The 23,151-nt window shown below is 50.2% G+C and overlaps 1 protein-coding gene across 2 annotated transcripts in view; it reads left to right on the top strand.

Moving 5' to 3' along the window:
- Window positions 1–23,151, top strand: part of LARGE1 (LARGE xylosyl- and glucuronyltransferase 1) — a 588,827-nt gene that overhangs the window by 277,379 nt on the left and 288,297 nt on the right. For both annotated transcript variants that reach the window (XM_021081477.1, XM_021081478.1), the window contains exons 3-4: window positions 4,590–4,885; window positions 19,934–20,016. In XM_021081477.1, coding sequence (XP_020937136.1) covers window positions 4,590–4,885; window positions 19,934–20,016 — 379 coding nt within the window. The remainder of the gene's footprint in view (window positions 1–4,589; window positions 4,886–19,933; window positions 20,017–23,151) is intronic.

Here is a 23,151-nt window from a genome sequence, read left to right as displayed (position 1 = left end):
TCTCAGCTGCATATGGGGATCAGTGCCTCTGGCCCCCACGTTGTTCAAGAGTCAACTGAACTGGGAGCTTATGATTTGCTGGGTCGCTTTTCTTTCATGCCATTTTTCTTTTTCTTTTAAGTTCTAGATGCCAGTCCTTCCCTGTATCCTTTCTTCAAATGCTTGTCAAGTGTAAGTCACATGCCAGCCCTGAGGGCAGAGAGACTGGGGACTGGGCAGTGCAGCTCCATGTCATCTGTAGACTGTTGTATCAGTCCCTGTGTTAGTCAGGGTTCTTCAGAGAGACCGACAAGTAGAGAGTGTGTGTGTGTGTGTGGGTGTGTGTGTGTAAAGGGATTTATCATAAATACTTGGCCCATGCAATTATGGAGATAGGTCCATATATGTTGAGTCAGTCTGCAAGCTGGAGCCCCAGCGGAGGCGCTGGTGTAGTTCCAGTTGAAGGCTGGCCAGCTCGAGATCCAGGAAGAGCCAATGTTTCAGTTCAAGTTCAAAGGCAGGGAAAACAGAAAAAAGCAATGTCGCAACTCGGGGTGGTCAGGCAGGAGTATTTCTCCCTTCGTGGGGGAAGGGTCTGCCTCTTTGGTTCTGGCCTTTGACTGGTCAGACGAGGCCCACCGTGTTAAGGGAGGCAACTGGCTTTACCCAGGCTACCGACTCAAATGTTAATTGCATCCAAAAAACCCAGGCTAAGTTTGACCACACATCTGGACACCCCATGGCCCAGTCAAGGGGGCGCATAAAATGAACCTCCAACTCCTGAACGGTTAGAGGTCTACCGCAGGGTAAGTACAGATGCTGAATCTTGTGGTGCAACTGGATGTGCCTCAGGCCTGGGATCTTGGTGTCCAGCATATAGACTCATTTGTTGAAGTCACGTGATGACTTGCATGTGGAAGAAAGTACGTACTAGGCTCCTGTGCACCAGGCCAAAATGTTATCCACGGTAGACAGTGTGAGAAATAACTGCTGTGGGTGCAGTCGTTTCATAGGCCATGAAGTCCCAGGTGATGGGCTTTATAATGACAGCCTAGACACGAAGAAGCCAGGGGCGTGTTCCTGGGAGAGGCCAGGGCCCAGGAGGGGTCACAGAGACATGCAGGCCTGGAGCAGTCCTAACCCTCCCCACACCCTCCCCCCCAGAGGCTTAGGAGAAGTGGGGACAAAGGTGTCAGGGGCCAGAGAATGAGCTGTGACCACGGCAGGGCCACGGGCCTTGCAGCCCTGGATGGCTCAGCTGCTTTAGAGACAGGGGGTCCATCTGTATACAGAAAGTTAGAGCCCAGAGGGCCCTCCCTTTCACAGGGGAAACTGGCTGAGCAAGAGGAAGGAGTCCATTCAAGACAATGCACCTTTCAGGCAAAGGCAAGCGCAAACCAGCAATTCCAGTTCTGCCACTTACTGAGTCTTCTCATATGCCCGGCAATGGGCACAGGATGCATGCTGCTTCCTCCAGTATCAGCTCCCCCTCCTTGAGGCCTGGCTTTTATTATTTTCTGTCTTCCCTGGTAACATAGCTATGGGGTTTTAAGCTAAACACCCTGCAGATCTTTGAGAGCTAAATTTGGTGCAAACCTGTTGGGATGTAAAAGCAGGCTGGACCCAAGACATGGACAGCATTTTCCCCCTCACCACCCTGGAATTATCGTTGCTTATGGATTACATAATTATGCCTTTATTAATAATAAATCAAAGAATGAGAAATAAGTAAACAGTGAGGCTTGGGGGAAGAGGAGCTAGAGGAAGTGACCAGACCCCCTAGGAAGCCTGCCTGCTCCTCCATGTTGCCTCTGGGTGAACTTTGACCTGCCTAAGGCTGAAGGGAAGACAGTTCAGAGATGCCACACATCAAAGTAAGTGAAGGTTTGCCACCCCCTTGCTCCCACAAACCGCCCAGAGAGCAGCCTGTGCTCGGAAATGCATGGCTTTCAAGACCCTAACTTGTGTCCTCAGCTCATCTCTTGCCCGCACCACCACCTGCCCCCCTTGAACAGGGGTTGCAGGAACTAATTGACCCCAAATACTTTCCAAGGAAAGGCCAAGTGCTCGGTGCTTTGTATTTCAGTGTCTTACTTAAGCTCCCCATCATCCCGGCAAGGTCAGCCTTTCTGCTCCCACTTCAGACAGAGAAGGAAAAGCGAAAGCTTGGAGCATTTGAGTAATTCCTCCAAAGAACCAATTTAGAGTTGCTGTCTGTTGTATATTTTCCAGAGCTTCTGGGACCCTGGTGGGTTTCCAGAGCTACCTAGGCTCCTTCGGCAATATGCCAAGGTCCTTTCAGAAGAAAGAAGATCCCTCCATGGCCGTCCCCTCCCCAAGAACATCTGCATCTGCAACTCAGTACAGGAGCTTGGCTGCTTGCAATCACAGAGATTCCAATCACCACGAGGGGGACAGAGTTGAAGCTTTTAGAGGCTCCGTGTCCTCATCCATAGTGGGGACACCAATTGCCACCTGCTTGAGCTGTAACAACCTAAGACATAATCAGCGTGAACTACTCAGCCCCGCCCAGAGCCAGAGCAGCTGCTACCCAAATTGCCCCGCCCACTGGTGGAAGAAGCTAGAAGCTCATCTCTCCCACCAGGGCTTGAAGGGTCAGTGTTGGCTGAGAAAACACAATTGCTGTTGGCTGCTTTTTCTTTTTCATTTTCGGTGAAAAGGATTTGGTTTTACCAAACAGGGAGATGGGTTTCAAAATCCTGGGTTGGAGCTGCCAATCCACCAGCTCGGTAACAATGCAACCCTAAATCAACCTGTGATTTCACATCCCTGCACACTCGGCTTCGGCCTTTGATCTGCGGTCCCGGGCAGTGGAATTCAGCGAGTCATATTTGCTGCATTGATAGGGAAGGACCCAGCGCTCAGGCATTTAACCCTGAGGTGATTAAGAGGGAAAAAAGGAGTCGTGTTTGTGAAAACCCAGAGACACATCAAAAAGCCCTGGGCAGAGGCTGGCACAGTAAGGCAGCACAGGTGAAGCTCGCAGGGTGTAATTCATCACATTCTTTGATCCTCAAGGTTTGTGAGTCACAGAGACTCTCTGGGATGGTTTGCAAGCTCAGTGGGGTCCGGGTAGGAAGGAGAAAAACTCAAAAGTGTGGAAAAAGAGTGTTTTTTTCAGCAAGCGGCTGGAGAGGGTAATTTTCTAGAGATGTGATTTTTGCTTGGTAGTCTCTGAGGCAGCTGTGTTGTAGCTGGATCCTGGGGTTTCTGCCGCATGGGAACAGAGAGGAGGGAGTTTGGGGTGTGGCTTGTATCCAGGAGGCTCCTCAACCATAAGCATGCATTGAACACCGACTGTATACAAGGTGTTATGCTAAGTATATTGGTAGATGGGATTTTTACATTAATAATTTTTAAATCTGTAGCTTTATACATAGCCTTTTATGAAACTACATTTAAGTGGAAAATGTACAGGCTTGGTTATAAGAGAGACTTGAGTATGAATTCTGATCATGTAACTTTGAGAGACCTACTTGTCCTTTTCTGGGAATGACTGTTAAATTGACTGCTTCTGACACTCAGTTTCACGATTACACTCCTAATTTCTTCTTCCTTATTGCACTTGATTACTTTATTCTTGGCATGGACACATGTATCCACCCTTCCAGAATTTTCAGCTCTAATGATATGTTACCATAAAGACTAAGTGAGACCCAGTTTTTGTCCTCACTGAACTCCCAATCTTCATAGGAAACACTTAGTAAAACAATTTATCAGCGTTCCTGTGTGTCTCAGCAGTAACAAACCTGACTAGTATCCACGAAGATGTGGGTTCGATCCCTGGCCTTGCTCAGTTGGTTAAGGATCCGGGATTGCTCTGAGCTGTGGTGTAGGTCGCAGACGCGGCTTGGATCTGGTGTTGCTGTGGTATAGGCCAGAAGCTGTAGCTCTGATTCGACCCCTAGCCTGGGGACTTCCATATGCCGTGGCAGCTGTGGCTCTAAAAAGTAAAACGAACAAACAAAACCAAATCCTGTATGACAAGTACATATATTTCATAGTGCTATGTACAAAATACTCTTGGAACATACTGATGGGTGTATTATCTGTAAATTGCTTTCCCTGGGAGGTACTGCTTCTGAAACTGGGTTTTGAAGGATGAATAGGAGTTAACATAGGAAGAACTAAATAAACTTAATCATTATTACTATTTCTTCTTTTTATTCCTTCTCTTCCTTTTTTGCTCTCCTCCACTTCCGTCTACTCCTCCATCCCTTCACCCCCGTTTTCCCCTTTCCCCTCCGTCTTCATATTCATGTTTTATTACTAACAAGAATATTTGCCTAGAAAGGTACCACGTAGGGAAAAGAAGACAGTGAATTTAATTAGGAAAAATTATATTATGATTGTCTTCTCTAAACAGCATGTTAGTTTCTTTTTATCACCACACTAAATCATTCTGTTCTCAACTTTGTTCCCAGTTCAGTCTGGATGCGTTTATTTCTAACTCACTTTCCATCTGCTTTCCTTTCTCAATGGGACTGTGAAAGGAGCCTCGCTGTGGAATCCTGGATGCCTGGGGTACGTGGAGGGGCCCACGATGTTTCACCTGGCTTCACTCTCCGCTGGTCTCTCTGCCCCCGCAGATGGAAAGCCGGTGTCTCTGTCTCCGCTGGAGTCCCAGCCGCACAGCCCCCGGTACACGGCGTCCAGCCAGCGGGACCGCGAGAGCCTGGAGCTGCGCATGCGTGAGGTGGAGGAGGAGAACCGCGCGCTTCGCCGGCAGCTCAGCCTGGCCCAGGGCCGCGGCCACCGGCGCGGCAACCACTCCAGGACTTACTCCATGGAGGAGGGCACCGGGGACAGCGAGAACCTCCGGGCTGGCATCGTGGCCGGCAACAGCTCCGAGTGTGGGCAGCAACCGGTCGTGGAGAAGTGCGAGGTAAAGAGCACCTGGAGCCTCCGGGGGCCCGACCCCCCCCCCCCCCGCCCCGGCAAATGCCACCTGGAAGCGTGCTCATGGGTGCGGAAAGAGCTGGCATCCTTGGCTCAAGCTCAGGCGTGCATCGAGCGGGGTCACTCACTTGGCCGTCTGGCCTGGCAAGTCATTTAAGCCTCAGTTTTCCCATCTGAAAAGTGGGGCTATGGAAGGCCTGCACTGCGGGTCATTTTTGTTACTCTTAGTTAGATACAGATATTACCTGCTGTTTGTTTATTTCCTTTCCTGGCCACATTCTCAGAGTGTTAGACCTCAAACTCCCTGAAGAGAAAACAGTTGACAAACTCTAATATGCTGTTTACATAAATGGGATTTTTAGGAACATTGGTGATACTGTGGAGTATGTGGGAAGGGGATAGAGGGCTTACTGAGTGATGTGGATTCATCTCTCTGGGCAGTCAGTGGTCGAGAGAGGAGCTTTTAGACTGGGAGGGTCAGGGAGGGCCCCCGGCGAAAGTAGGATTCTCAAACCTGGTTCTCAAACCTGGTTGGCGTGGGTTGGTGGAGAGGCAGAGGAAGGTAAACAGAAGACATCCAACCACGAATGTACCTGTGAGTAGGAAAATATGCAGCCAAGGTACTGTCAAACAGAAAAGGATTCAGGATGTGAATTGATTGGTCAGGCAAGCCCAGAGCGCTTGGACAGGGAGCTGGGACTGTATAATTAACATTCATCCAACTAATATTTTTTTTTTTTGCCTTTTTAGGGCTGCACCCAAGACATATGAAAGTCCCCGGGGTAGGGGGTCGAATTGCAGCTGTAGCCACAGGCCTACACCACAGCCATGGCAATGCTGGATCCTTAACCCACTGAGTGAGACCAGGGATTGAACCCACATCCTCATGGATACTAGTCAGGTTCATTACCACTGAGCTACAATGGGAACTCCCCTGACTAATATTTATTGAGCCTTTGAATTGGATCTGGGGCTGTCCTCTGTGCTGGGAAGTAGCCATGATGCAAAAAGAGACAAAACTCCCTTTCTTCTGGTTCTAATGTTCTGAGATGGGACGTGAGGAAGAGGTGATAAACAGAGAGAGAAATGCACCTGTCAGGTGTTACGTGCTGCATCTCTATTCAGCCCTGATTACTTGTCAGGCCTAGTCTCATTCAATCTTCCCCACCCATGGCCAGTGGCCTTTATTATGGAAGATCTCTGTTTTACACTTTTGAAAATGGGGAGCAGCAACTTTAACAAATTCCCTTGGGCTGGGCTGGGCCTGGCTCTAAATTTAGGGAATGTCTTTCTTTGCCTGGGTGAAGGCTGGTTCAATTTCTCATAGACTCTTTGCTCTTGGGTTATGGTCAGAGCATCAGTTTAGAGTGTGGGCTGGCCCAGAAGGAGGAAATTCTTTTCCTCGAGTGTATTTACATTAATATGACTCAGGCCTACTTAAACCACCAAGATCAAGGAGGTAGAAAATAGAGAAAAGGAAAAAATGAGGGGGCGCCAGTGTAACAGAGGGAGAAAAAATGAAAGATTCCTTTTCTGCTGTAGTTTGAGTGGCCGCTGGTTTCCTCGTGCTGCTCAGCTTTCTCTGATACACACATCCTGTTTTGAAAAAGGACTTCTGACTTGAGTCCCCCCCCCCCAAAATAGGGAGGGCAAAAGACCACTGGCTTTGAAAGGGGGAGACAGGAAACTGATCCTGGTTCCTTTCCACCATTGATGGCCACATGGCATTGAGCTAGTTACAGGATTTTTCTGCGTGTTGGTGTCTTTGTTTGTAAATTACAGATTAAAAACAGGTTTCCTTCTCCAACTATTTCAGTGGTGACAGTGGAGCTTAGAATGTTAGGCAAACCCTTGCATAGTTAATTGCATTAGCATTTGATTTCTTTGTAATTTATCAAACAATCCCAAGTAACAGTGGCTTGGCATCTTCTTTTTCTTGACACGTCATAAGAGGTCTGGAGACCACCCGTGTAGGGAGGTCCCCGTCTGGGCTGCAGGCTTCCTTTGTCTTTGCTGGACTGACATCCTTAGGGTCCCGTCTCGGTCTTGAGTGATGGTCAGAGCTTCAGCCCTGCCACCCACATTCCAGCTGCCAGGATGAAGACGCATTAACGTGGGGCGTGTCGACTTTGAGGACAGGTCTTAGGACTCTCACAGTCAGTTGGTTTTAGAATGAACACATTGGCAGAATGTCATTGAGGTACCTTTTGCTGCCACCTAGCTCTAAGGGAGCTCAGAAAAGATAGATGGTCTTATTTAAAGAAGTCCTGTTCTCTGGTAACATTTTGGAGTTTGGCTACTGAAGAGAACAGATACTATGGTTCCAGTAAACATTCTCTGTCAGATGAATAGTTACCGAACTCAGTTGTTCATGAAATTACATCTTTGGCATGCATATTCATGGGACCCACCTCAGATTCTCCTGGGACGAGGGCCCAAAATGTAAAGATTAAACTATGTCTCCAGGGAGTTCCCTGGTGGCTCAGTGGGTGAAGGAGCCAGCGTTGTCGCTGCTGTGGTTCGGGTCACTCACTCCCGTGGTGTGGGTTCAATCCCTGGTCTGGGAACTTCCACGTGCTGCGGGTGCAGCCAAAAAAAATATATCTGAGTGATTCTGAGATGGTAGAAACGGTTTGGAAACGACCACTTTAAGGCACAACCACAAGAAATGATGGGGTTCCCTTGACCCCTGTGCGCTCTGAGAGGGAAAGACCTTGAGCTTGTTAATTGTTACTCTGACTTATGTTTTTAGTCTTCAGCACTGGAGAATTAGGTTTTGTTCATTTGTTTTTCTTCTGTGTGTTTCCATAATGTTACTTCCTAGACCTTTAAAAGGTCACTTTTTGGTGGAATCTGCCTGCCATGAACCCCGGGTCTTGTTCAGGGGTTTTGTAGATGAATTAGAAAGGCTGGACCCACTGGCATCCTCTTTCAGTGTGATCTGCCCTGGAGACACGTGTGGCACGAGATGCTGGCCTCACACCCATGAGCAGTGTACTTTTTCTGTTTCCATCACTTGGCATCTTTAAAGATTTTAGGGGAAATGCCATACAGGCACACACGAGATGTCAGTCAGTGGAGTCAGAAAAGAGCTTGTGGTTGCAAGCACCACAGCTCGTCCTGACACCTCGTCAGGGTGCAGGGCCTCGTAACCAAGGACGTTGTCTGGTTGTCGCTGAAACTTCTCTGGGGTATGACAAGCATTTCTGAAAACCCTTCTGTAATGATGCCCAGGCTGTCAGCTGAGCTAGCTGGTGATAGAAAGAGCGGGCCGTTGCCAGTCCTTGTGCCCTCTGATCGTTTCCTAATTATGTGGCCTTCCGAGAGCTGCCCCTTTTATTCCTGCATATTTCTGTTGTCGGGGCAGGGCCCCTTCTGCGAGGCACCGACTGGTGTCTGTGGGACTCGGAACACGATCCTCTTAGCTCTCCACTCTGCCTGTGTGTGTGTTCGGATCTGCATTATTTTTCTTGCATTTCTCGTTCTGGTCTGTTCTGGGAGTCAGCTGTGGTGCAGCCCCCAAATCATTGGGACTGGAGTCAGAATTCCCAACCAGGAATCTCTGCATTGCCCCTCACTAGCCATGGGACCTTGGGCAGTTCGGCTACGCTCTTGGAGCTTGTTTTATTATCATGAAACGCCGAGAACCAGAATACGTTCTTCCTGGTATAATTGTGAGGATGAAATGAGATAGCGGCTAGGAAACGATGTGTGCGTGTACCTAGACTTATTATGACTATTGCAGTTCTCTCTTGCTCCCTAACACATCACCTAAAACATAATGGCTTAAAACAGTGCCATCCAGGAGTTCCTGCTGTGGCGCAGTGGACTGAGAATCTGACTGCTGTGGCTCAGGTTGCTGCAGAGGTGTGGGTTCCGTCCCCAGCCTGGTTAAAGGATCCAGCATGGCCACAGCTCCAGCATAAATTGGAGGTTGCCGCTGTGGCTCTGACTCAATCCCTGGCCCAGGAACTTCCCTAGGCCACGGGTGCCGCCAGAAAGAAAAACGAAAACAATGATTTTATTAGTTTTCCTGGTTTCTGTGGGTCTCGGGTTTGGGAAGGGCTGAGCTGAGTGGTTCTGGTCTGGGATGGGGTGGGGTAGGGACTCATGCTGTTGGTTGGTGGCCAGAGCTGTCATGGCGAGGGCAGAAGCAGTGGCCCCTAGCCCAGCATTTCTCTTTCCTCTTGTAAACCAAGGTTCCCTCTGTGTGGCTAGTTTGGGCTTCCTCACAGCATGGCAGCTCCAGGGCAGTTGGCTTCTGTGGCAGCTGAAGGTTTTTTAAGTACAAGTATTTCAGGTGAGCAAAAGCAGAACAGAAGCACTTTTACCCACCTGGCCTCAGAAGTCACACAGTGTCCCCTTTGTTGACAGTGTAGTCTGTTAGTTGAAACAATCCGAAGAGCCTACCCCCACCCCCACTTTGAGGGAGAAGAATGGGCAGAACTTCAAAGAATTAAAGCAGCAACAATTGATATTGTTACTATGGAAACTCAGATGAATGTTACCTTTGTGTCAGATCACCCCTTGGACAAAGTATCTCTTTTAGACTTCTATTTTAGGCTTTGAACATCATTCAAACTGAATAGTAACATAATAGTAATAAAAGTTAACATGCACTGAGTCTTGAAAGTGTAGGAGACATCATGCTGAAACGTACATACAATATCTCATTTAGGAGTTCCCATTGTGGGTCATCGATAATGAACCCGACTAGTATCCAGGAGGATGCGGGTTCGATCCCCGGCTCTGCTGAGTGGGTTAAGGATCTGGCGTTGTTGTGAGCTGTGGTATAAGTCGCAGATGCATCTTGGATCTGGCATTGCTGTGGCTGTGGCATAAGCCGGTAGCTATAGCTTCGATTCGACCCCTAGCCTTGGAACTTCCACATGCCTTGGGTGCGGCCCTAAAAAGACAAATAAAATAAAATTTAAAAAATCTCATTTAATCTGCATAACATACCATCTTCCTTTTATAGATTAGAACACTGCTGCAGAGAAAAGTTACTTATCTGCAATGTCGCACTGCCAGGAAGAGGTGGAGCTCACATTTAAACCTCGGCAGTTTGCTTTCTAGAACCCGTGCTTTGAGCCACTGGCTTGGTCACCCTGTGAATTAGAGCCACTGGGACCCATGCTCCCTGCAGCTCAGAGCCGCCATCCTTCTTCTGTGCCTGGCAGACACCTCACCTCAGAAGGCTTCTGGGTGACAGTCGTGACACAGAGGTCCTCATTGACCTTGGAGGCTGTCACAGCCCTTTGAGGGTAACGGTTCCTCTGTGGGTCTGAGCAAGGCTTTCTCTGTTCTTTAAAAAGAAGTTGGATTGTTTTAAATTGCCTTCCAGATGGTGGCTGCACTTGGACTTTTATCATTTTGCTTTGGGCTTCATGCGATTAAACTTGACACCTCTTACCCACATTTTCTGGGCCCCTAACTAACCCTCCAGAATTTTCATCTCTCTTTGTTTTTACTTCATCTTCTAGGTCTTTCCAGAATCACCCCACTGTGGAAGCATTTGCCTTTGATCTCTTCATACATCCCATTGCTGTGGGAAGATACTCTTGTAGCATCTGGATTCACATTTGATCAGCTGCATATGTTGTCCTTGGGGCTCCTTCGGGGACATAAATCCACTAAAATATCTTCCTTAAATATCAGGTCCTAGTTTGAGGGCATGTTGACCTGAAAAGTAGCAAGTAGAACTTTCTTCTACGTACCTTATGGAAGGGGCATCAGGTAGCCTGTCACGGCATCCCGTCCACCACCTTGGGGCTATTCCGTGTACACCGCACACTCAAAACTCTGTTCTCAAAGTTCCCGTGGCACAGCAGGTAAGGATCCGGTGTTGCCATGGTTGCGGCTTGGATCACTGCTGTGGCTCAGGTTCAATACCCCAACCTGGGAACTTCTGCATGCCAAGGGCACAGCCAAAAAAAATCTGTCCCCAAGGACAGTTTGAATGCTCCTTTAGAATTTAAGTTGGATCCTTATTCCATTGTCTGGCTTTGAACCCTCTAGTAGCCTTTCTCCTCATGCCCTGGAAAAGCCAAGTTTAAGAATGCCTGTGAGGGCTGGGGGGTACCGCTCTGGCCCCATCCCCCTCCTCCCTCTGTGCTGCCTGGTCCCCTCCCTGCACTTTAAGCACGGCTTAGGATACCTTGCACCTCGGGCTTGTTTCTGCTGCCTGGGATGCTCTGCCTGGACACCTTCAGGCCTCATTCCCTCACCTTCAGCAGGTTTTTGCTCCAGTGTCCGCTTCTCAATGACAGGTACCCAGACAGCCCCACTTTAAAATCTTAGCCCTGGAGTTTCCTTGTGGCTCAGTGGCTTAAGGACCCAAAGTTGTCTTTGTGAGGATGTGTGTTAGATCCCTGGCCTCACTCAGTGGGTTAAGGATCCGGCATTGCCGTGGCAGTGGTGAATGAACCCTGGCCCAGGAACTTCCATATCCTGCAGGTGCAGCTATAAAAAGAAAAAAAAAAAATCTTAGCCTTACTCACCCCCTACCCACCTACATGCCCCTCTTCCTCTCCTGCTTATTTTTCTCCCTAGACTCATCCTTATCCAACATTCTCTATATTTTAAGTATATGTACCTTTGTTTATTTTCTTTGTCCCCCAACTAGAATGTCAGTTCCCATGCTGGGGGAGTGGGGGCAGGATTCTGTCTCTTCTACTCACTGCTGTGTCCCCAGAACCCACAGTTGAGGCTGGCCCATAGTAGGTGCTCGCTCCACACTTGTGGAGTGATTGAATGCTTGGCAAATGTGTGTGGACTTTTTGGGTCAGGCTGGGCATCCAGAGGCCCTGTTAGGCAGGAGTGTAACCCATGCTAACCATGCCAGGTATCAGGCTGTATGTTTAGACAACTCACCTGCTGCAGACCTGGTTTGCCCCTGTCAGTTCAGCTCCAAAATCCATTTCACCTTTTCATAGGTTTTCCCAAAACATTTGGGTTGCTGATGCCTCTGGCTATGATGCACTTCGTAACTCAGGAAAATCAATCCTAAAGCAGACCAGGATTATGTTGTTGGGAAGCTCTGCATGGGTCATGCCTTTGTTGTCCATTTATTCCGCCGTGGCCGTGGAGGTTTGGCCAGTCCTGTCCTCCCACTCAGCCCAAATGCCCCAACAACTGCACCTGCTGGTTGCTCAGCTTGTGATGACATGACTTCTATTGTGGTGGAAGGGTCTCTTTCAGTTTCCTAAAGGGCTGAAATAATTTTGCTTTTGGGTCTGTGGCTCACTGTTTTGAGGGAATAGATAGAATGTGGCCAGTGGTTTCCCAAGGGATTAGATCCTGGGAGGTTTGTAAGATTATCTTAGATGGCACATTAGCAATACATTTTTAAAAATTTAATGGTTGAAGTTACTTTGGAGTGCCCGTCGTGACAGCAGTTAGAGAGCCTGACTAGCATCCATGAGGATGCTGGTTCGATCCCTGGCTTCACTCAATGGGTTAAGGATCCAGCATTGCCGTGAGCTGTGGTGTAGGTCACAGATGTGGCTTGGATCCCGCGTTGCTGTGGCTCTGGCGTTGCAGCTCAAAGTTCCCTAGTGGTATGGTGGGTACGGATCCGTTGTGACTTGGATCACCGCTATGGCCCAGCTTCAATTAGACCCCTAGCCTGGGGACCTCCATATGCCATGGGTGCGGCCCTAAAAAGACCAGAAAAAGATGGTTGGAGTTCCTGTTGTGGCTCAGTGAGTTAAGGACCTGACATTGTCTGTGAGGATATGGGTTTGATCCCTGGCCTCACTCAATGGGTTAAGGATCCAGAGTTACTACGAGCTGCAGTGTAGGTCGAAGATGTGGCTCTGATCTGGTATTGCTGTGGCTCTGGCTCAGGCCTGCAGCTACAGCTCTGATTCAACTCCTGGCCTGGGACCTTCCATATCCCACAGGTGTGGCCCTACAAAATAAATAAATAAATAAAAATAATAATAGTGAATGTATATGTGTTATTGAGGCTGAGCGGTGTGGGCTTAATAGCAGGAGTCTGACTTCTTCACGCCCTTTGCCACTGACTGGTGGAGGCAGGGGACCTGGTGTAAGTTATCCACCTGCCATCTTCCTTCCTCTTAAGTTTTGGAAAATCTTGGTTGTTAGGAAAACTCTGTATATAGAACTTATAAACCCCTCATTTTATAGAGGAGTCACCGAGGATCAGAGAGGTTAAGTCACTTGCCCAAGGTCACTCAGCTGGCTGGAGATAGAGCCGGGGCCACTGTCCAACTCTCCTGATTTCCAAGGCTTTGTTCTTTGGGCAGGAGAAACTTGCATCCCCTCTTCTCCTCCCTCTGCCTTTTCGTCACCCTGGGAGACTGGTGGCAGCTTTAGGAGGAGGGCTGCCTCTCCTAGTTCTGTACAGGTGAAGCGGGGCGCTCTGCTCTTCCCCAGAGAGCACCAAAAGCTGATTCTGTGAATACCCACCCTCCTCTTCCAGCGAAATCACACCTCACATCTAGGGAGTGTTGAACCAGAGACCCTCTTCTCAGTGTTTTATGTAAGAGCCATTCTTGAGGTGGGGTCCCTGCCCCTGCAGCATCAGGACCACCTGGATGCGGGCAAGCCCAGCCTCCTGAATGAGGGACTCTAGGGGAGGGGCCCGGCGCTGAAGGTTAACAGCCCCCCAGGGAGTCTGAGGGCTGTTAGAGTTTAAGAACCACTTATACCAAGCCCTCAACCACCCCTTGAGGGTAAGTAGCCTTATGTCCCCATTTTACAGATGAGGTTAAATCGCGAAGACAATAAGCAGCTCCTCCTGATGCCTATGCAGTCTGGAACCAGGAGCGAGTTTCAGTTCACTAGGTGCACCTACATGCATTTACACATCTGATCTCCAGGTATCCCAGGGGCTGTCCTTTTTTTTTCTGTCTTTGTCTTTTTTGCCATTTCTAGGGCCGCTCCCGCGGCATGTGGAGGTTCCCAGGTTAAGGGCCTAATCAGAGCTGTAGCCACCGGCCAACGCTTGAGCCACAGCAACGCGGGACCCGGGCCACGTCTGTGACCTACACCACAGTTCACGGCAACGCTGGATCCTTAACCCACTGAGCAAGGCCAGGGATTGAACCCGCAACCTCATGGTTTCTAGTCAGATGCATTAACCACTGCGCCACCATGGGAACTCCTCCATTTTTAGCTCCATTTTACAGATGAGCTGATGAGGCTCAGAGATGTTAAGTGACTGCTCCAAGGTCACACAGCAACTGAGCTTTGAAGTTTCAGCTTAAAGCCTGGTCTCTTCACTCTCCTTGGGTTTTTCCCACTATCTGTCTCCTGTCTATGTCGCTAGCTGTGTGCTTGTCCCCAGCTGTTGTGGCAGCATCTGTCCTCTGAGAGGTCTGTCCCTTCACCTCCCATGCCCCCAAGCAGTTGCAGTCCAGAATCCCATCCAAGCCTGACTTCTCTTAGTACATTGCAGGCCAGTGTTTCTTTGGGTTTCTATTCTCATTCCCACTCCCTAAGGCCTGGTTGTGAGATGCTTCTACTAAGTTGTGCCCCCAGGCAGAATGCCCCGAGGGCGTGCCTGGCCTTTGGGGGTCACTGCTAATGGTGTCGCTGGAAGCAGGGCTGGCGGAGTGTTAGTTACTTCTGCTGGGGCCACAGCTTGCTTGCCATCCCTTAGTTTGGTCTGAACTTCTGTTGGGACAGTGGTTATTTTTCTCCTACACGCCTTTATGAGAGAACAGCTGTTAAGGGATTTTTCTGGGAGAGGAGGTGCAGGATACGGAGATCCAGTTACGTATGACAAGCACACAGTCATAACATCTGCTGACCCCCGTGGCAGGAGTGAATATTGTAGTCTAGTCGCTGGAATGCCCTCTCTTCCCGGCAGCTAATCCCTGCATTTGCTTGGCCCAGATGATGCTGGCTGCTCTGGGTTGCGGGGACACCCACCCTGCCCCCCAGAGGAGCCTCCCCATCTCTGATGGGATTGTCCCCTGGGCTGTCTTTCTCCCCCTTCAGTTGACCTGGGGGAGGAAGGCTGAGCAAGCGCAGAGCTTGACACATCAGAGGCTCCAAAACTGCTCATGTCACACCTGAATCCTTCCCACGGGTCCTGAAGGTAAAGGTCAGTGGCTTGACCCCAGTGGCGTAAGGAACAAAGCCCACGCACAGCTGTGGCAGGTGCACCTGTGTCTTCAGGCACAGCTTGCCGCATTGGATCCCAGACTGAAGGGAGTGAGCGGGAAGCTCCATCAGCTTCCTTAGATAGAACCTTGTGGTTGGTGTCTGAGAATTTCGTATAGCACCATAAACATTGATGTATGTGTGTATGTATGTATATATGTATGTCTTTTTAGGGCTGCACCTGCGGCATATGGAAATTCCCAGGCTATGGGTCAAATTGGAGCTGCAGCTGTTGGCCTGTGCCACAGCCATGCCAGATCCGAGCCACATCTGCAGCCTACACCAAAGGTCATGGCAGTCCCAGATCCTTAACCCACTGAGCGAGGTCAGGGATCAAGCCTGCATCCTCTGAATACTAGTTGGGTTCGTTGCTGTTGAGCCACAGTAGGAACTCCTTAGCACCTTAAAATTTATAAATATGGTTTATACATTCTTCTTTAAAAATGATTTTTATTTTTTCCATTACAGTGTTCTGTTGATTTGCTACCGTACAGCAGCGTGACCCAGTCACACGTACATATATACATCCTTCTTCTCACGTTACCCTCCATCATGCTCTGATAGTTCCCGGGGCTATACAGCAGGATCTCATTGCTTATGCATCCCAAAGGCAACAGTTGGCATCTATTAACCAGTTTATACATTCTCATGTGCGTTACATTGATGCCTTGTTTCACTTCAGGGGTCAGCAGTATGTCTGTGGTTGCTCTAGAGTCTTCTATGTTTCCCTTAGAGCCACCAGGACAGATGCGGTGCTGAGGCAGCGTAGGTGGAATTGGCCAGGTCCTGGCAAGTAATGAGGGGCACGCCCCCCAAGAGGTGGAGTGGGTCTGACACAGGGCCAGAGGCATGGGCAGGGTTATGATGGAACCCACTGGGGGAGCAGCCCCCATGAGGGAGTCACATCTGCACCTGAGTGGGGAGGCAGGAGGACCTGCAGAACCCAACAAGAAGTGGAGGTGGGAGTTCCCATCGTGGCTCAGCAGAAACGAATCCGCCTAGGAACCAGGAGGTTGCGGGTTCGATCCCTGGTCTTGCTCAGTGGGTTAAGGATCCGGCATTGCTGTGAGCTGTGGTGTAGGTCGCAGATGCGGCTCAGATCCTGTGTTGCCGTGGCTGTGGTGTAGGCTGGTAGCTGTAGCTCCAATTCCACCCCAGCCTGGGAACCTCCATTAGCCACAAGTGCAGCCCTAAAAGCAAAGCAAAAAAAAAAAAAAAAAAGAAAGAAAGAAAAGAAAGTGGCGGTGAAGGGCACGGCCTCTGGACTCCCCCTGGGGCCTCCCATTGACCAAACTCAACCAGAAACCAGAGGCCGTGGGAACCCAGTTACTTTGATCTGTAGGGGTCAGGCTCTCGGGCACAGGGCTGGTTGGAGAAGGATGGAGAGTGCGTTTAGAGCAAATGAGAACATCATCCTGCTCCAGCCAGCAGACCTTTTAAACCAATAAAGGCAAGTCTGAGAGCTACGCTGCAGAGGGAGGAAGGGGGCCGATGGTCACGAATCGGATGTTCCGATCCTTCCCCTTGGGGGGGGGAGTGTCCCAGAATCTGTGATGGTCCTCAAGCCGCCACATGGAGAACCTTGTAACCTGGACGTTGTGGCTTCAGACCTGAACGTGGTCACGGTGAGGCCACGCATGCCACCCTGCTCTTTCAGGGACATTCATCCCTGTTCCCCAACTGTCCTTGCTCCTGCCCCAAGCCCAGCCTCGCTCCTGCCCTTGGCTTCTGCACCCATGAGAGTTGGGACCACCTGGAGCTCTCCCAGGACCATGTTCGTGATGCTCCAGTTTTCTGCTCTCCTGGGTGGCGGGGCGCTGCTCCTGCGGCTCCAGGTGATGAATTTATTCATGGTGACAGGTGTACGAGATGAAACTAAAGAGATTGGGAAATTATGTAAAATGTTTGAGGATGTGCGCGCTTGTGCTCACATCTAATGGGCCCATTTCAAAAAGTCCCTGAACCCTGAAGCCAAGACAAAGTTTGATATCTCCGAGACCGCGTGTTTAAATATTTGCGATTGCAAAGAGCCTGATTCAGCGGGCTTTTACCCCCACACCGGTTATTCATTCCCTTTGTGATTTAAAAGGTGACAGTCGCATTCAGAGGACAGGCTTTGATTCTGAGTCCTTTGCAGACATCATCTGCAGATAAGAGGTGTGTTTTTACAGGTTCGGGAGTTGAGGTGTGCAGAAACGAACTGGAGAAAAGTGGCTTTGGTGCCTCATGGCACCTGAGCTTCCCCTCCCCCCCTCCCTGCCTGAAAATAGGATTTCCCCCCGACAGGGCTCTTGACCTTCCCACACAGGGTAAATCTTTGTGACTCTCGGATGCCAGGCATTGCCCAACATTCTAGGGGAAGCAGGGGGCATGAACTGCCCCCCTGTGGAGAACCACTGCCTTCCAGCAGAGTATCAGATCTTGGGCATCTGAGTTCATGCGTTAATTGGTCTGAGATGGAGCTGGGATGCAGGGTCTTTTTTACACTCTTCCGGGTGTTTCTGAGGTCCCACTGGCAGGGTTAAGCTCTTTTGCAGAATTCACATCCCATGGCTCTAAGCCTGTTGCCTGATCTGTGATACTGGAATAGCCACACCGTACCTGTCCAACTTAAATCTGATAATCTGTAAAGTGCTAAGTACAGTTCTTGCAAAATCCTCATTTGCCCAGTAAATATTAGCTCTTAGTGTACGGATTATTCGTCTCTCTCATCTGCTGTCCTCTTCCTTCTGCACCCCAAGGTATCTGCGAGGCGGAGGGACCCTGCAGCCCTGATCCCAGGGGTGGGGCTTGTGTAGTGAGTCTGGGGGCTGACTGTGTCAGGGAGCTGGTGGTCGAGTAGATGGGGCAGGTGAGCAGTGGCCAGGTAGGGTGAGACAGGGCTCTCCGTGATGGGAGGGGCAGAGCTGAGGGGCTCTGGGAATCCTGCAGCAGTGGGGAACCCCTGACTTCAGGGTTTCTGGGGAATGAGGGTCTGGATGAAGCTGAGCCCCAGTTTCTGGTGCAGAGAGGGGGTGGCCAGGGTGGCAGTGAAGGTCACCGGCATCAAAGAGCCATCGGAAGTGCATTCCAGGCTCCTGGCCCGTTTATGCTTGGGATGGTTAAACTTCCCTTGGAGGTGTCAGGAGGCGGGGTGCTGAACTAGGTCTGGGGACCAGAGGGCCCCAGAAGCCTATGTGGGAGCGACCAGGACATCAGAACCACACAGCAGTTTGAAGAGGCTGCTGAGGGTAACAGGGAGTATGGGGAGCTCCTGCTGTGGCTCAGTGGGTTTAGAATCTGACTGCAGCACAGCGGGTTAAAGGATCTGGCACTGCTGCAGCTGTGGCTTGAATTCAGTCCCTGGGAACTTCCATATGCTACGGTCCGGGTCCATAAAAAAGTGTGTTTGGGGGGTTGTGTCTGGAAGCCACACCCCTCGAGGGAGGGCTGGGAGTCTCTCTTCAAAATGAAGAGGCGTCTCTCGGGACTCCTCCCTTGACCTTCAGTGTCCAGTGCCCCAGGGGTGTATACTTCTGCCGTACTCCCAGGATGGAGCAGGGCTGCAGTGGGTCTTAGGAGGTGCGTTTCAATTAGAGGAAGGCCCTGCTTTGTTAAAAGGGACTACATGGATGGAGAGGCACGGACCCTCGGACCCTCTGTTCTTCGAGCTGTTTTGAGAGAGGCTGGGTGACTTCCCATCAAGGATGTCCCGAGCAATATTTCCTGTCTTTGTCAGGCCGTGGCCCTCACGGAGGATGATAGTTGTATGGCATGAAGAGGTAAATAGGAAAAATTGCTGGCAGCAGAGGGCAGCCAAGGTCAGGGGTAGCGCTGCTAGTATCTTGGAGAATTTTTTTTTTTTTTTTTAGGGCGGAACCCAAGGCATATGGAGGTTCCCAGGCTAGGGGTCGAATCAGAGCTATAGCTGCCAGCCTACACCACAGCCACAGCAACTCAGGATCCGAGCCTCATCTGCGACCCACCCCTCAGCTCATGGCAACGCCAGATACTTAAGCCACTGAGTGAGGCCAGGAATCGAACCTGTGTCCTCATGGATCCTAGTCGGGTTCATTATCACTGAGCCATGGTGGGAACTGCAGCCTGGAAATCTTACTTGGAGAGCTGAGTATCTTTGTCGCCTCTAATTGTTTCATGGCACACCGAGGTGCCAGGTCACCCCGTTCGGGAAGCTCAGGTCTCAAGGCCCTTTTGGCTACAACGGGACTGCAGTGCCATATTCCGCGCTTGGCACTGTGCCCATCTGTGACATCCTGCAGGACATGTGTCATGACCCTCCTGTTACAGGGAGCCACCGCTTTCCTGGAGTCACCTGCATTAATGGACAGATTGGGGGCCATGCTCTTGTGTGCTGGAATGAGCTGGCTGTCCGTGCCCCCACCGATTCTGCTGCTCTTCAGTCCTTTGAGTGGTGTCCCAGCTGGGGCCCGTAGGAGCTCAGTGGTCCCCTTGCCCCGTCATCTGGTGGCACCTGACCTGAGGCATCTCATGAGAACATTTCCCAAACTCCTTGAGCCACCCCTGCTCAGTCTGAGATCCCTGATGGTCAGTTCATCCTTGCAGGGCGGCTTTCTCCTCTTGTTCCCAGTTGTCATTGTCTCCAGCCTCGGGGGCATGGGACTCACTGGTTGCCGATTTCAGCCAATTGCCATTTCTCTCGTCCCCAACATGTAATTGAAGAGAGCCTGAATGGTTTGCAAATGATGATGGCTCCATAAAGTGATTAAAAAGGCCTTCATAAAACTGTCTCGAGGTATTCTTCAGAGCGCTCGCCAGCGCTCTTTGTGTCGCGGTGATCCCCGCAAGAGACGGGGGCCCTTTTTCTTGTGCCTGTGGTCGGAAGCACGGGAGGGGTCCTCTCACTCTGTCTAACTACTCCCCTGCTGTCTTTGCTTCCCAGACCATCCACGTGGCCATCGTCTGTGCCGGATACAACGCCAGCCGGGATGTTGTCACCTTGGTGAAGTCTGTTCTGTTTCACAGGTAAGCGGGACTCGAGTGTGGTCCTCCTCGGGCTCCTGGGCACGTGTGTGTGTGTGTGTGTGTGTGTGTGTGTGTGGCTGCCAGCCTGCATCTTTCCTCCAAAAGGGTTCAATGAAAGCAACATGTCTCATCCATCATTCAAGCGTCCATGGGAATGTAATTTTTGCTTCAAATCCCGGGGAGATGATGGTGTGAATAATGCTTCACAGCAAGGATGAGGAGACTGTCTTCCAGTGTTTAGAATTGCAGCTCTTCGACCAAAGGGACCTTTCAGGACAGCCCAAATTTCCTCCTTCAGTTTCTTGATTGGCTTCCCCGGCCTGATAGCCACCAGACTTCTTTACACACCCCTGTTGACAGGGTGTGTTTGGGACTGAATGGTGGCCCCCCTGAAGTTTTATCTGGTGGCAGCCTACACCCCCGTACCTCAGACTGAGTTTGGAGTTAGGGCCTTTCAAGAGGTAATGGAGTTAAAGTGAGATCCTATAGGGGGGCCCCCTAATCCAGTATGACCTAGATCCTTTAGGACGAGGAGGTTAGGACAGAGAGACAGCCATTTGCAAGCCAAAGGGAGAAGCCTCAGAAGAAACCAGCCCTGCTGGCATCTTGATTGTGGACTTTCAGCCTGCAGACCTAGAGAAAAGGCGTTCCTGTTGTTTCAGGCACCCAGCGTGTGGTACTTTGTTCGAGCAGCCCAGGCAAACTAGTACAGGATGCACGCTTTACCCCCAGTGTAGCCCATCCCACCTTTGGGCATTTCTGATCATGAGCCAGTCCTGCCTTCTATCAAATGGAACCCTCCCAACCTGTGGATGACGTGATGCTGTCCACTGGTGCTAGTGCATCGCCATGGAGACAGGCGCACAAAGGATGGCTTCTGCTTCCACCTGGAAGGGCTACGCCTCTGCTGAGTTCTCTCTTCTTCAGCTTAAACTCCTGCCATTTGCTTTTACTTTTTCACGGGACTTTTCTTCTGCCCCTTCACTGTTTTTATTGATATCTAGACCCTCGGAACATGTCCAGAATTGAGTCTCCGGCCCCAGTTTGTGGCCTTGGCTCCATTCTAACCTTTTCCCCAAGGGTTTGGATGAAGCTTAGCCACATCTGCAGCCAACAGTATGGGCATGTATCATGTGACCACAGCAGGAGCCACAAGGTTCTTAGCCATAGAAACAGGCATGAACAGCTCCCAGAGTTTAACTGAATGGAGGTCAATTAAAGTTTTATAACTGAGTCTCCTGTCAGCGGCGTAAACAGAGGTGGAACAGATGGTGGACACGCCAGACCTACCCACCTTGAAGGAAAGTGCGGTTCACCCTGGGACTCGGTCCCCCAGCCGCCCCATCTATTACCAGGGCCTCGAGGCCCTCCCTTGCCAGTATCTTCGCTTATTCCCCATCCCCACTGGGACTCATGTAGCTCATGTCTGCATATGATCTCCCCTGCATTTGGTCTTTCCATTTCCCCAACCCCGTCCTCTGGGACCCAGAACCGTATTTCACACAGGCAGATCTGATTTCTTAAAGCCTTTCATTGGCTTCCTCTTGTTGAGGGGAGAGAATTGAATCTCGTTACAATGGCCCACAAACCTTCTAGTTCCCTCTCTCTCCTCTTTGCTAACTCTTAAATGCTCCACCCACACCGATCTGCTGGGAGCTCCCCACCCTCTCCAGGGTCTGCCCTGCCTGTGTTTTCATCCTGCTGCTCTATTTGCCTATTTCTCCTTCCCACCCACCCCCAAGCTGGCAAATGCCTTTTATCCGATAAGCCTTTGCATAGGAAGGAAGCCCACCTGTACCTGTCTGCCTGGTTGGGGGGCTCCCACCTACCAGCCCATAATACCCTTTGTATCTGTCATTATATTTATTACATTGTATTGTATTTATCTAGTCATTTGATATCTTCTGTAGTAGAATCTGGGGCTTCTGGGACAGACACATGCCTTGTTTTTCCTGCTTTCAGTATCTTAGCAAAGTATTCCAAGTATGTTATACGCTCAATCAATGTTGGCTCGTTTAACAAGTGAATTGAGGAGGCCACGTTACTATATAACCTGATGACATATTTATTCAACCAGTTACCTACCACCCCAGACTTAGTTCAGTTTCACATTCAGGCCACTATTTCCCGCGGGTCCTTCGACTCCTTTAGACCTGAGTTCTTCCATCAGTTAGCTTTTGCTAGGAACCAGTTCACCCATACCTTATTGGATTGAAAACATTTTGCTCAGCTGTCTGTACCACACTCACCTGGGTGGTTCTGGCGCCCCCCTCCCGAATGTTTCTGCTGTCAGCTGGCAGGTGAGGGAAACTTCAGTGGGAAAGTGCTGGGAAAGGAGTGAGCAACCTGCAAAGTCATTGCCATTGGTTACCACTAGGGGCGCTGGGCTCCACCTTGTAGCCTTGTCAGGTTGGCACTGTGATTTCAGTTATCCATCCATCTGAGGAGGAAATGGGGATGCTGAATAAGGGGGGGGGTGCTTTCCCTCCACCAGAGCGTCTATGCAGTTCTTTTAAAATGGTTTTTATTTTTTCCATTATAGTTGGTTTACAGTATTCTGTCAATTTTCTACTGTGCAGCACAGCAAAGTGACCCAGTCACATACATATATATTCTTTTTTTCCCATTATCTTCCATCATGCTCCATCGTACGTGACTAGGTATAGTTCCCCCTGCTATACAGCAGGATCTCTTGGCGTATCCATTCCAAAGGTGGTAGTTTCAGTTTTTAAGAGTGGTGGTTCTGTAGCCTGTCTCTGCCTCTCGAAACCAGGCATCACATAGGCTAAGCATGGAATCAGATGAGCAGTTCTCAGCCTTTCCGTATTTACTGGTTGTTCCACTAAAGAACTCAGGTCCCTCCCTGATTGGGATTAAAAAAAAAAAAAAAGAGGAGTTCCTGTCGTGGTGCAGTGGTTAACGAATCCGACTAGGAACCATGAGGTTGTGGGTTCGGTCCCTGCCCTTGCTCAGTGGGTTAAGGATCCGGCGTTGCCGTGAGCTGTGGTGTAGGTTGCAGACGCGGCTCGGATCCCACGTTGCTGCGGCTCTGGTGTAGGCCGGTAGCTACAGCTCCGATTCGACCCCTAGCCTGGGAACCTCCATATGCCTCAGGAGCGGCCCAAAGAAATAGCA

Source organism: Sus scrofa, unplaced genomic scaffold (genome assembly GCF_000003025.6).
Source record: "Sus scrofa isolate TJ Tabasco breed Duroc unplaced genomic scaffold, Sscrofa11.1 Contig1878, whole genome shotgun sequence".
Classification (NCBI taxonomy): Eukaryota; Metazoa; Chordata; class Mammalia; order Artiodactyla; family Suidae; genus Sus; species Sus scrofa.
Note: the sequence above shows the minus strand (reverse complement) of the source record. Positions and strands in the feature narration are given on the sequence as shown.